The sequence below is a fragment of the Ptychodera flava genome, chromosome 8, assembly GCF_041260155.1.
Source record: "Ptychodera flava strain L36383 chromosome 8, AS_Pfla_20210202, whole genome shotgun sequence".
In the NCBI taxonomy this organism is placed as follows: Eukaryota; Metazoa; Hemichordata; class Enteropneusta; family Ptychoderidae; genus Ptychodera; species Ptychodera flava.
In genome coordinates, this window is record NC_091935.1 from 11,274,396 (window position 1) to 11,289,869 (window position 15,474).

Sequence of the window (15,474 nt, forward strand, 5' to 3'; positions counted from 1 at the left end):
TTGCTAAAACAATTTCATAAACTGGATAAAAAGGCGAAGATTTGGGCAAAAGGGAATTCCGAGAGGCACCAAGTTAAGGAAGTTTAGTTTAGTTTTCTAGTTCGCAGAATATTTAGAGACTTTCAGGTGTCTCACTGTTACAACTTAAGTCCATGGCAACAGCATGTCTTGGTCTCAGTTTGAGTACATCTTCCCTGGATATTCCAGCTCCTTCCGTGTGCCTCGAGCATAGCCTAGCGAGTAAAATTCCCCCAAAGATACCTCAAGACAAATGTTTCCCCTCCTGTTTTTTTTATTTTACAGGGTGGAGAATCCGCCCCCCCCCCTCCTGAGTTAACACGGCAATGGCAGTCATTTTAAATTGCAAGGTGACCCCTGATTTTTTATTCTTGATTCAGAAAAGGGAATGGTTTCAAGTTTCCTATCAGGAACTTTGAGCAAAAGCTTAAGTCTTTCAATTTCGAGGTGCGGACTATCTGAGCGAGAAAGCTGGTTTTGTGCATGTTTTGAGGTGTTTTGCAACGTCGATATTCAAATGTTATTCTAAATAAAGTCTTGTGACATACTGTACAAGAAAAAATATCAATTAAATATAATTCCGATGATATTTGTCAAATTATTTTAATATAAATATTTAGGTTCAAAATGTTATTGCGCGTAGAATTCGTCAGACTCATGATCACACATTTAGATATAATTATGCTAAAATAAGTTCGTATTTTTCTAGCTTATATTTAACCTTCCGCTTATTGCCCGTTAATTTTGGTCATTCCTGTTTCCAAGAATTAATAATCTTGATTATTTGTTGATTGATTTGTTCTTTATACGCTGAAAACTTTCTTTTTATTTCGATTTGTAGGTACAATATAGCACAATCGGATGATTTCTGAGGATCGAAGAACAGCGCTTAAATTTTCAATTGCACCACAAAAGGTCGATAAAATTGATCGCTGTAGATCACATCTAGAAGAATGCTCGATATTTATACCTGCAGCTGTTTCAACGCCACATCCTTGAACTGCGTGTTTATGGCCATGGTGCAGGCCATGGCAGCCAGGCTCGTAGACGTATTAGCTGACATTTATTCCAAAGTCTTGCGTTAATCATCTTCAGCCCTAAACATTCTGCAACGTGACCCCTTCATTGTCGCTGACCTGTGGAATGTCATCTGCAGTTAACATGTTCATTATAAAATATTGTGGAGAAAACGTTGTATTACACTGTACAGCACATATCGGTTAAACTGCAATATTTCTGTCACACCGAACATTGATTGAGAGGGATGCATGTGGATACTTGTCGAGACAATCTACTTAATATGTGTCTGAGCTGTGTGCAGGTGTAATTGAATTGGGCTTAGAGTTAACTTTTTCCCGGCTGGTCGATGCTTTAAGCTAGCATTCGATCCTGATTGAGCGGGTCAAATTCGTCAATTTTTTCGTATTCCGGTTCGCATTTTCTGTACACCGTGGAACAAAGACAAATATAGAAGTTAGACTTTACAAAACAAGGATAACTAGAAAGTCTTTCTCTTAAACAAAGCTATATTACTGAACTTGATTGGCTCGGTCTTATGACCGAACAAACAGCATAATCAGTTTCTTCGGACGAGATGGACCTGGTAAATGATATATTCATCCCTTGAATGACACTGATTATTGGGACCTGTTTTCTCTATATTTGACGCAGATCAAGTTTACATGCATAAGACCGCAACAAAGGGCCGTTAGGATTTTACAACGCAGCAGAATCAAAGTCTGGTTGTTTTTCTTGCAAGGTCAGGAGTTTGTTAAGGGCAGTACACTGCAATTGTAAATTTTATCGGAGTTTCCAAGTCGCCCCACGAGGGTTTCACTTGGTGCACCAATGAAACCCTATAGGGGTGAGAATGATACTGGGGTTCCAAAACCATTTATCTATGTACCCTAACCTTGGCAAAAACACTGATGTTTACCAAATATTTCCATGCCATGAATTTAAAGCATGCACAAATACAACATCTACGCAGAAAGCAATATTCAAGAGAATTTGTCTCTCTCTGTGAATTTTGCTTTTATCTTCCTAGAGCATCGCCATCACATTGCGTTATTAAGACCCAGATGGAGACTTATTTCAGATTGAAAAGGGAAACGTTTTTTTTGAGAGATAAAAAATGTATTTGAAATGTGATGTGTTTGGTCATCCGCTTCATCATTGGAAAGATACATTGTTGTTGAGACAGCACATTTAAAATTAGACCCTTGCGCTGACAAAAATAGTTTGAAGTAGCCAATAGTGGGGCTCTTTTCCTTAAAAGATATGTAGTTCGACTGGAAAACTTGATAACTGCAGGATGCATGCAGGCAGACCGTGTTTCTATGGCATTTTCTCGTTTATTATCAAGAAATACCAATAGAAACAACAGAGTAACATTACAAAATATCATAGACCGCAACGTAGGAGCCACCTGTAAAACCGTATACTTGGCTTCCTCGTGTTTTATTGGTTTTCTTCAAGGGCAGTGTACTGTCAGTAGCTAGTGCACTGTAGCCAATCTACGCTTTATGTGTACATACGATATGAGGATCAAGGGGTCCATACGTAGTTCGACTACATCCAAATGATGTAATCACGATTTCCTACTTATCGAAATATTAGTTTCTGCTTGTCTAAATGTTTTACCTGTAAGCATGGCCGAGAAGTTTTCAGGGTGAACAAATGCAAATTGGCAGTCATCATAGGTCAGGTACACACTCCGTGAACGGTTGCATGAGTTAATTCAATCACCCTGTCTCAATATTGTAGTTGCGGAAACATCCTGCCTATGATTAAGTTTTCATGTGACTTTTGCATTGTGAATTAAATCCAAAGGGTTATTTATATTGAGGCACACCTTTGAATTATATATTTTGCTGTCACTCAAATAAACTTACAAAACGGCTACATATGCTCACTCTTATAACGAAAAACTGCGTATACCGCTTACCAAGCAGTTTGATTATGGCTAAAACATGGGATGTCACGAAACAATGAGTGACAGAATTTCTTGATAATAGTCGAAGACTTGTAAATAATACATGTTTGTTTTCCTGTAATTTGTTTTGAAATGCACCGGACTGAAGCTAAGAGCTCGGAAAATTGTTAGGATGAACGGTCATTCGTAAATATTTGTGTATGAGTTCTGACTCGAGTAGAACAAGAATATCTGCATATATAATACATATTTTTGGTTGAAACAGCAAGATGTGGATTGCCAGTTGTCAAAAACTCGCTAATTATGTCATTCGGCTCTGTCTTTATTCGTCCGCACAACAAGTTCAAACAGTTACCGTAGTTGTGGTTCAGAGGGTCCCTTCCCTACACTGTTTTTCATTGTCCTTTTGAATTTTGTTACCTTCTATTTATTTGATTGTGGATATTTTTTACGTTACCTCTCATGAGCAATGTAGAGCAGTACGGCAACAGGCCGATCTGGGGCTAGGAATCCAGACACGCATCCCCAACGTCAGGGAAAATTCAAAACTTGATACGGGACGCACGGTGCGCGTATTCCCTTGCTGAGTGAGGTGTCATAAATTCGGCAGGAGGCGCACCTAAGACTGATTTTGATAAAACGTAGACAATCTGAACTTATTGATAATTCACAAGAAGCTGACAAACGATGCAGATTAGCCAGTTGTTGTTGGCAAGATGTGCTAAGGGCAAAATATACTCCTTCTGGCCCTACACCAAATGTGACGCGTGTCAACTACTTTATGCGTTCGTCTAAAATGAGTACTTCATATTCACAGGGTGGGGTATTTTACATGTTAGAATAGCTTACTTTGTATACGTTTTCAAACGAAATAATTCTCCATAAATGATACAATTGATCCTATGACAGACGTTTACAAATTGATGAATACACGATTGATATGCTGTTCTCGAATCGAGTTCACAAGGAATAACACTTGATAAAAATAGCTGAGTTGTAAAAACACTTTCTGTGCGTCAAATGGCTCTACATCAACAAGAAAGATGAATTATGAATAAACACATTAGCAACTTCAATTTAATTTCTTATTTTCTTTCAACATTCAAGAATGATTAGTTTGAGCGGACATCCAATCAGCTAGCAGGTTGTGAGACGCCCACTCACAATACTGTTGTTATGACATGTATGAAGTCAATTAGGACACTTTCTGGACGGAGGACATGCAGGTACTATCCGACAGCGATGAATACATCGGGGCTAATGAGGTGGCTTGTATACTTTCGACCCTGAAATCTTTATACAGAAAACACAAAGTGTCAGATACTCTTCCTTGTCATAACGATTAATAGATAATAAATGTGTTGGAAATAATAAAAAATACAAACATAAACAAAATCTATATTTTCAGCTGTTTGTATTTCGAAACCAGCAAAAATGGATGAGAAAAATGTAAAGTACGTTTGAATTGTACGGACGCTCAATCCAAAAGAATTAAAAATTAAGCTATAGATGTAAATTATTATCATCAAGGTAAAGCACAACAGTGCATCCGTCCACATAGATGGAAACACCGAAATGTCTCAACAATTCAACAGACAGAGGCAAACACAACCAAATTTTACGTGCATAAAGTAAACGGAACGATCAGTTAAAAAGGATTTAGATACCTAAGACTTAAGCTATGTCGAATTTCTGTGATTTTCCAAGAATATGGAGGGAGGTTGAACCACATGGACCACCTAAGTAATCACCAATATAGGACTGGGGTTCCCTCCGCTGATGTTTTCAGGGATTCTTTTCGAAAGCGAACCGATTATCATATGTAACCTGCACCCGTCGGGCATCTCCGGATAACTTAACAGGCTATTATGCAGCCTTGCTTCACCCAAGGCCTTTGCAAATGGCAGAAAACAGATGCCGCGATTTGCGTCTCACGTGTCCGTATTGAGCCGAAGAAATTGGATCGATTTCTGTAGCTGACGAACGAGCGGGATAAGGGGAGATTAAAGACGGCAATCGATACTACCATGATCAATGAAATGCATCGGTTGGAATGAAAAAGAAAATCTCCCCCGTAGACGTCTAGTTCTTATCAGCAAGCTGCGAGCATTAACGGCGATTTTATCTCACTCGTTTGTCTCATTGTGAGTGCACGCCAAATGACATCATATCTCAAACGCTGATAAACTATGGATTTCTGCATTCACGGTGAAATATTTCGGCACGTCCTTTGCTTTCTTTATCTGCCTTTCTTAACCATGTTACATTATGTTTGATCTTGCCCTTTGTTTTGTCCTGTTCTCCCTTCTCCTTGACCTTATACTAAATCCACATCTTACTCGTTTAAGGCAGTATGCGCCTCGAAAGTGAAAGACTTAAACGTTCACCAAATTGCCTCCATGAAATTTCAACGATTTCCAAATCAAGAACATAAGTCAGGGGTCACCATGTAAACTTTGGTACTAGAGAAACTTTTTCCGGTATTTGAAATTCAAAATGACCACCATTTCGGTGTTAACTCTATGACGAAAAATATAATTTTCAATTTTCGAAAACACTAAGACGATGAATATTTTTCTTACACCAAAGGTTTTAATATGAGCCCCTACAAGTGGTAGACCAGAAAGTATTGGAAAAAATCTGAGAGCCCGAATATCTGTCCACGAGGCGAATTCCAACTTAAGATGGTTGTGTTTGAATGTATTTCAACGGCTGATATATGAAATAATGCATGAGCCATATGCTTGAAATAAAACGATTGCTGCAACGTGCGTGAGAATGTATGTTCTCCATTTCTTAATGACGTCATAATATGATCACTCAAAGGATACTGTCAAATATATTATTTTGCACACAAATGCCAATTACACAATATTCTTTCATTTCTTCACATCTCATAATTCATAGAGAAAATTTGATATCATGCAAGGGCGGGTAACTTGAACTACCATTGGTAAGAAAACACGGTCGATCGAAATATTACCGGGCTCTGCAACGTATTAGTCTGAGAGTGCATGGAGTCTTGATATTTCTGACAGTCCCTCGTGACACATTATACAAAATTCATTGATATCTATCCAATACTGAGTACAAATTTATGAAGAGTATTATATATCTGCTTATTTTTTTCCAAAATCGTATCACTCTAGTCTGCAAAACATTTAAAAATACATTGTCGTTTTTCGAAGTATTTTCATTCCTAATGGCTATTAAAAGGTCTTCAGAGATTAAAAAAGCTTTGACCTATGTGATTTTGCTGTGACATATGCTGTGGAGATTGAAGTCTGGCTCGAATTACATAAAATGCTTCTAACCAATTTGCACAATTCGTGCGTATACGCATGGCAAAGTGGTGAGCTGCGGCAAGTTACCGTTTCGCGGCTTTTGGAATTCATTACAAGTTTACAATTTGTAAATTCAGAATATGGCGCGTTATGCCATTCGCAAGGAGATGTTTTAACTTTCATTAATCGCCAACGTACCGTAGATACAGTGTTTACATCGGTCATGGGGTCCCTGGTAACCTTTGAGCAGAGTTCCGACGACAAACTCCCTTTAAACACACGTGACACCTCAAAAGTTGAATGTACGCATCGTGTTGAAGGGCGTAATAATGTATCCCATCAAAGGTCGCCAATATTCGACTGAACACAACCAAAAGTTAAATAATGCACGCAAAGCAGCCTACATCAAGGTCTATAAAGTTGAATAAATAAACGAGTTCATAAATAATACCGATTTTGAATATCTGATTGAAGGGAATTGTATGTGTGAATTATCGAGGAAAGAAATATACATATCTGGCGTATTTTGAAACCAGTCTCCTCAATTGGGCATGAGGTAGGCTAAAGCACATCGGAAATGAGGCGGAGCATTATCTACGACTTCTTGCTCAGGTATGTTTATCTTGTTCGGGAAGACAAACCTATAAGATGGCGTTGTTGCGAAAGACAAAAATGTTATACCCTCAATTACTGCTCATCCGTATTATCTGCACATGCGTGTTTGGTTACAAAGTAAACATAGTTGAAGTGCAGATATATGTTGTAAAATGATTCACTCATTCAGTTGCCTGGACTGTCGACTGAGTCAAAGTTAGCCTCTGTTGATTAAGCTTACATGTATAGTGGGCTCCGCGTGTTGGCGGCAAAGAAAAACTTACACGCATTGCCATGCATATAAAGTTAACGTTCTCTGATTTAGAAGTAATATGCTGATCATGTGTTTTTGCCATCAGCTTTCAAGCTGTGGAATGAAGTTTCGGTACCACTATGAGCGCAAGTGATCTTATTATTTGATTTTTTCCCTTTCTGGCAGACATGACACGAACCAAGAGCTTTCGTTAATTTGTATAGCTGCGACGTTCGACAAACATCGGCACTAGAGACATTGGATTGTGGAGCGAAGCACGTTCGCGGGCAAAGCGCCCCGCACTCTCCATCGCCAGTTCACTTAATTGAAAATCTAAACCAGAGGCGACATATTTCACTGCAATGAACTGACATTTCGCAGACAGAGTATTAAAGGTTTTGTTTGACTAGCTGCCTTGCGTTGAAATTTTATGATCAAATCTGCAAAACGGGCGCAACAAAGATAAGTATTAGTTGAGAGCGGTAAAAAACCCTAGATGATAAAACCGATGGCGCTGAATCAAATGCGTATTGATAAATTTATTTACAGACAAATTATCGGTGAATGAACATTGCGGAATAATTTTAACAGTTATTACGTAGCAAACTGGTGGAGAGCATTCACATTAATCTTATGCGCTTTTGACACCGTCGCACAATACGACGTTTCTTGGGCCGTCAGGTTTTTCGCGCGCTTTTTAATTCAAGCAATTTGAGTCTGGGGATAGCTCATGGTCGACATCAATTCTTACATCTGCCTGACGAAAACATCAAAGAAATCTGATGTATACATGTCTTAATTTGAGCTTTTACTTTCCCGGCGTGGCAGCAATCACTCGATACACCAGGAATCTCTGTGCGACGTGATTGCGCTGGATACTGGTTCAATTTGGTGTAACTTCTGCAATTTAGCTTCCTTTCAAATTGCAGGAACTGGCATTAAATTGCGCAATTTAAGGTTCTTGAAGGAATATTGGGAAGTCAGGCACATAATGAAATAGCGTGCGGCGTCGCAAATGGAACGACCACTGCAGGGGCCTTGCGAGCTGAAAAGGAAATTACACATCCGCGCTACGACGCTGAAAACCTGGTCACAAAAATGGAATCTTTCTCGAGTTTCAGAGTAAATTTAGTCTAGTGAGAACTTACAAAATAACTTAGCGGACAGGAAAAGTGATCCCAGGTAGGCGCTTTCCTTGGAATACATTTATAGGTTATATTGTAGACAGCATTTATCTATCATTATATATAGTAATATTGAAGTCCAACGAAAAGAAAATGGTGTATATGTAGGTCTGAGGTGCAGAACGACGTCAACTGACCTATGATTATAGACTTAATAGACCTAATGACGCATGCGTTATAGAACTTACACGTGGCTGATGTGACAATACTTGTCTCAGTCAAATGTCTGCGCAATACAATTAATACCTACAGACATTACTACAAACGTCGCTGTACACCATGTAATTGCATACCCGTGGTTCCTTACCTCAAAATGTCGAAGTTAGGTTGGAGAATAGTTATTTTCGGCTGCTTAATCTCAAAATAAAGGAGAATACAAGGGGAGGGCGGGTAATCCGCCGGCGCACAAACGACTTTAATTATACAGCTATCCCATTCAGAAACATGGACACTGTACACGATGCTTTCTGTATAGGGCTATCATCTCGCGGTTGCTTAGAGATCAGATCGATATTGCAAAGGAAGGTCGCGCTATATGTGCTACCATTTCCAATCCGTGGAGAACGCACAGACAATTGCGGGGCATGGATTTTCGTTTCCCATTGGAACAGCATAAACACGTACATTCGATTGTAACCATCCATTTCAGACACACACAAATGAAGATGTGTATAATTTTAGTCTGGGATGGCTTGTGTTTTTCCTTCGGGTTACTTCGATTATTTAATTGAGTAAACTACTCAACGAGGTAGCATTTTGATTTCATTACTCAAAATTCGCTTTAATTGTTAAAAGCCTTATTTGAAGTGTATTATCACAGATGATTGCGAAGCTGGGGCTCGTCCAAGGCAATACCTATAAATTTATTACTCAACGGTATTGCTATTAATTCTCAGGGTTGGGACACGCAATAGGCATGATGACGATAGTCCATCATAACCCGTACGAACAGTCGATGATGAAAAGCGATGACAATATTGATATAACTCGGCGAAAAACTACAAATTAACAACATTTCGGCAAAAAAAGTGGTCACTGGAAATAAAGTCAGAAGCGACCGACCTCGATGCTGTCTAGAAAAAGCAGTCCGCACAGAAGTGTTCGGTGTGTTTTGCGGTTACATTAACGTATCACGCATGATTTATAATCTTCAAACCGTGACAGAGATGACAATCACAATGTCTATTACATATACCGCCCGATCATCAGTTAGTTGTATGGACGTGTGTACGTGCACATACTTGCACACACACATACACAGCCACACACCACACAAACGTATCACCAAACTGCGCGTGTCCTTCTATGAGCGTGTACATTGTTCAATGCAGGATCACAGAGCAAGTAATAAACCTATATACCTAATTTGCCCGATGTATTCTCATTTACATGTATATATATATATATATATATATATATATATATATATATATATATATATATATATATATATATATACTCTGAGTAACGCCTATATATATATATATATATATATATATATATATATATATATATATATATATATATATATATATATATTATATGTTCATACTCTGAGTAACGCCTAAGTCTTGTTTTCTACTTGTGTTATCATTTTTACCTTAAATCGCTCTGCCATACAGGTGTTGAGCACTGTTTTACATCGTGAAGATTTCCGAACATTTTAGGATATATATATATATATATATATATATATATATATATATATATAATATATATATATATATATATATATATATATTCATTCTCCCTTACCCAAACAAAGTTTCACAGGGATCGCAAAATGAATAATTCTACTATTGTCGTTAAGATTAGCATATAAAACTGAACGTGGATGCTTGATTTATTCATGCGATGATCGCTGTGGAACTAGATTGAAACTCGAAGTGCACACAGTCCAGATTTCAAGTGCTTGAAACCATTTTGTATTCATGTACCTTCCGTACGTGTAAGCGTTTTGATGACAATTTGAAGTATTTCTGCATACAAGAGTCTGTGAGATTATTTTGTCGAATGTATAGATAAGATATATAGGCGTGTTTATTCAAACGTTTTACACTTGGCTGCTTCAAATGACATAAGACCAGAGAGACAGCCGAGTTTTGATAACAACCACAGGTATTTTCCAATCAAGTGTGTATGGACTCGAGGGAAGGCAATCACGTCTACAGGCTTACACTAACATCGTATTTCGCTGATAAGACGGTATGGAGTTGCGTAAAAAATCCGAACCATTGACGTGATCGAGAAGGTACGATTCTGAACGAAATGCTCCTCCAAATGATGATAAGCCTTGAAATTTGCGCTAGCTTCGATTATCGGATGACATGCCGCGGTGCACGTCACTATGAATTTACCCCTTCGTTAGCTTGTAAAGTGTCTTCGGCTCCGCGCGGAGACAGTGGGGTTACTATGGAGACGACGCTCCTCGTGATACCGATACCCGACGTCAAAGTTTAATCTAACACAATTTTCGAGAAGCGAACTGTAAAGTTAACACACGATGATATCGTTTTTCCTTGACTACCGTTCGGGCGGGAAATAAACTACATGTACATCGAGGTTCGTTAGGGCCTATTGAGCGTCCAAGCGTAACGGTGTCTAGAATCATATTTTACAGCCGCTGCAGACTACGTGACTTGCAGTCTATCTGTATCTCTCTAACAAAGTTGGCTGTAGGCAATTTGTCATTAATTATGCTAGCTAGAGTCTGGCATGCAAAGTTTCACAATCTAAGAGCTATGGCGCTTCCCTTGTGCGATTCACAGTGCAATGAAGAATGAGCAGATCACGATATATCGATGTGCTGGGGAAAAAATTGTGAATAAATTCTGCACTTCTGAATCCTCCTACATTTTGTGCGCTAAGATTTTGAAAGTCGGAGGCCTGCAGAAGGAATGTATACCGCCAAATCGTTTTGAGTTGATCAGCCAGAAAGGCCACGCCGCAACCCGCTGGAATATTAATTTACATTGCGGAATACGGTGAATTAATTTGTGTGTCGGTTTGTTTAAACCGCCCACTCATTCCGATCGCAGAGTACAGAAAGCGATACAAATCAAGCGATGTAGATTTGACAGAATGAGATAAACATTTCTTTTTGCTTCACCTTTAAATTCGGAAGCTAATTGCTAAATTCGAGAACGTGAGTACGATCGAAGGGGCCCATATTCATCAATCAGATCTGCAAAATATTGAAAGAATACTGAGTAATATATTTTCTTTCAACCGAGATATATGCGTTTGTATTAATATTCTAAATGTTAAGTATTACTACAGAAAATTATGATTTATTGGTGACAGTAAAAGCTTGGATGTGACACTTTGTTGACCAGTCGTATATGTGTGACGCATGAATTAATTCCTCACAGGCACGATACAGAGCGCCTCAAGTAAAAAGATTTTCTGACTCTAAAAAATCTCAAAATTTCAGGTTTACAGTTAATGTGGACTTATATTGCATAGAAAACTCATTCTTTCAGCGTTTTGTGGTTGTGAAAATCGAAAATGCAATCTTGTCGTAAATTTATAAATGCGGCTATTTTGCATTTCAAATATGCATTTCTAATTCAAAATTTGCTCTTTGGTCCCTGGTTTTTTGTTTTTTTCTTAAAGAGAATATTAGTTTCTGATACAAGTATTTCGACATGCGCTTTAGCTTAAAGCCGAATGTCTTATGTGTGTCGTCACAAATTGTGAACAACTTGCTGTTCACCATCAGTTCAGAATGTGATAGTTTTGTTCTTAAAAAGCCACTGTAGACAGTGGAAAGAAGAGCGAACACTGAGCTTGGAACCAGTGTGGCTCCGTACGTTGAAATCACTTCAAGTTCTCATTCTGAAATGTGGCCGTGGCCGTGGCCAATTGTGGTCGCAATCCAGCATTAATATAATACGCGCCAAAATTAAAACCTTTGCTCATATTTAAGCTTTAAATTATTTCTCTTTCATAATCGACACCAAAAGTGTTGCATCACAGTGCGATTCTGTTTATTAGCGAGATTAGAGTCGCCTCCATTTACCAAGCTTTGAAATTTAAAATAGCCGCAATTTTCTGTGCCGACTTTATTGGGGAAGATTACTTTTCACAAATAGGTGGTGGTGAAAACGCCATGTTCTAAAAGTTTATCGCACACAAGCGGAAGACCGGCGAAGATTGTGAGATTTAGAATGTAGGAACATCTGCTCCCGAGGCTCATTATGCCTTTACGAAAAATGTGCTGTTAAACAATAAATGCAGCTTGGAACACTCCTTGTGCGGGTGAAGATGTCAAAAGAGCTCTGAGCGGAGAAAGCGGCACAAAGCCAGATTAATCCAGATTTGCCTCACCAGGAAATTGACTCACAGAGTAAAAAATCGATGAAGAAAAGAGAAAAACGAGACTTTAATTAGCGGTGTACAAAGTCGCCACTGGCAAAACCTGGGAATTGTTCCATCAACGACGGTTTCGTCAATCTGGCGACAGATATCCATTACCCTAATATTGACCCGACATACAAATTTAAAATGGATCCGGTAACTGGTTGAAACAATACTAATGACGCTGCTTCCATGTTTATCAGATCACAAATTGAAGTGACAAATATTTATTTTATCATTTTATCAAAGGCGGAAATTCAAGAACAAAAAATCCAATGAATACAGCTATCACTATTACTAAATGCCCGCTCAAGGTCACAATCTACCATAAAGAACTGCTTCCCGATGATACCACAGACAAGGTGTGTCTGTGGTAATACTTAACTAGTTTAACCTTCTGCAAAAGTATGAAGGTTACGAATAATACGATTTGACGCTTGGTTGATTTGGTAAAGCTGTTGACTGTCATTCCTTCAGTAAGCTTCACTTTCTTAATGTGACCTTCCTTAATACAGTGGATTAAAGTAAGCATAAATATCGGTCTCGGGCAACAGTCTGAAGATTCCTGGTCTGTCTGTGGCTACGCGATTCGACCATTGGGTGTAGAAAACAGACTAATGGGGTTCAACGGTTATCTAGTTCAGTGCCTGTGATGAGAAGTTAGCTGGCCGTAGAGGGATCCCAGGGAGGGATATGAATACGAGGTTCGTCAGCTCATTTCTGGGCTTTTGTCGCTCGTCGGTAATTTTACACGGAACTCATCAATCACGAGGCATTATCTGTTCCAAGGCTTGCTTGACCATATACGCTTGCTCGCACACGTTATTCATAGAGTGCTGGTTCTTTGACCTCGTACGCACCATTGATGAGCTGGGTCCGAAGTCTGCTACCTGCATGTTAGTTACTTAACGAGGCTGTAATTATCCACGTCTTCGATGCGCTGTCGGTGAGTCTACATGATCACAAATCGACAAAACCAAATTCTTCTCCTGCGAAAAGGAGATGCTTTCACAGACAGACAGGCCCACCGAAGAAAAACTTGCAGCTAAAAATAAAAATCGATCCACCGAGATTGCGGTCCCACTAATTTGCTACGTACATTAACGTGCATGATAAATAGCCTATGGCTAAACCGGCATTGGGCACCGAGTGATTGATTTGTGTCCATGGCAACGATACCAAGTTCCGTAGAGTGAAATTAACCCGGCGACCCCAATTTCACATTTAACGCGGCAGTAATCTTGCAGAGTGCAAAGACAATATTTTACATGCCCTCTGCGATGTAGAGCACCCGATTCAATTATGGAGGATGATCCCATCAGGTTTTCTTTCTTTCTCTTTTTTTTCACCACGTGATTGCTTGGCTGATCTCGGGTGATGAGTGCCGTCATCAATACCGGCACTTGCATTAGTTACCGGCGTTTGGCATTACCCGCCATCGGTACTACTGGAAACGTGTGTACTTGCCCCGGTAAACTATAATAAGATCTCTCCCTAATAATTAAGCCAATTGCAAATCAAAGTTTAACGGTGCAAAAGGTCTCGATCAATTTTGGAATTCCTCGTGTGGAAGTTCCAACAGAAAGTCCAATAGCATTCATTCCCTATGGTACTCGAACACCTGAGAGATTTTTTGCCTGACACGAGGCATGAACATTCCATGGGCCTGCTTCACTCGCTGGCAAAAGTGAAAAAATGCTTATGGAGACTATGAAATTCTTGGCGGAAATGGACCTGAGTAACAGTAGTTGCTATTGAAAAGGAGAACAACAATATACGTGAAGGTCGCCAGTATGTATCCGCCTGCATAGGACTAGGACTGTGTCGTAAATGCCATCTCCACTCGCGACAGAACTTACCTGTCCAGTTTCGTGCTACGAGTTGAAAGACGGGACTACCTGTCCAGTTTCGTGCTACGAGTTGAAAGACGGGACTACGATATAGCGGGGGTTTCGTGTCATATTTTCGTTGCTTCGTGAAAGAATTCATTCCAAGTGCTTTAAATGTTTAGTATAGGTCGAAGAGGTGAATATTAGTAACATTGGAAAACATATCATGAACGCTCTACAAACAAAACAAAAATATTTATCATATATTATTAAATATATAAAAGGGTGCTTTGAAATGCTCTCTGACATCAGGAAGCCACGCATATTTGCAATGTGAAAAGTTTTTAAAACATGAGCGACATACCTCGACGCCCGGCACTTGGTACAGCGGTAGATTGGCGACGTAGTAGCTTCTGTCATGCCGGCAGTCGTCTCCGACGCACTGGTCGACCTCAGCGTCGGCAGTCGAAGAGCCGGCAACTTCCGCGTCTTGATTCTCTGACAGAGTCGGCGACGGGAAGGCCGAAATCATGAGGAGAGATATAGTTGCAAACACGACGATGAGGTGGTCAAACTTCGTTGCCATTTTGCCTATGCTGTTCATTTTCCGGGTTTGTGACACCAAGTTCCGGGTGACTACAAAAGGTACGAACGAGTCGTATGCAAAGTAATCTCAGTCAGTGGACCGGATTTGTTTTGCTGTATGGCCAGACACCACCAGACTCAGTTGTGTGGCATGCCCCGCCTCGTCCGATGCCAGCAGCCAGGGTTTTGAAGATATCCGTGGATTCATCTGAGTTTTGTTATTCAAGTTTTTATAACATCAGCCGGTGAAGCCTACTTATCTGAATGTTTTAGATGAGGTACGTTGATCACGAGGCAATTCAGTACCTGTTTACCGACTTTCATTAATAATGCACGCATATTGGGCAAACCCGTAAGCGAGCAACGCGCAATCGACACTTTCCCTTGTTTCTTCGAAAACGCCCACCAACTTAGGGTGTATTGAGAGAGTTGT

At 39.5% G+C, this 15,474-nt stretch overlaps 1 protein-coding gene across 1 annotated transcript in view; it reads right to left on the bottom strand.

Moving 5' to 3' along the window:
* Nucleotides 1–15,448, bottom strand: part of LOC139138483 (transmembrane prolyl 4-hydroxylase-like) — a 70,312-nt gene extending 54,864 nt beyond the window's left edge. The window contains exon 1 of the mRNA XM_070706875.1: nucleotides 14,821–15,448. Within this exon, the coding sequence (XP_070562976.1) occupies nucleotides 14,821–15,060 (240 nt within the window). The 5' untranslated portion in view covers nucleotides 15,061–15,448. The remainder of the gene's footprint in view (nucleotides 1–14,820) is intronic.
* Nucleotides 15,449–15,474: the final 26 nt, after the last annotated feature.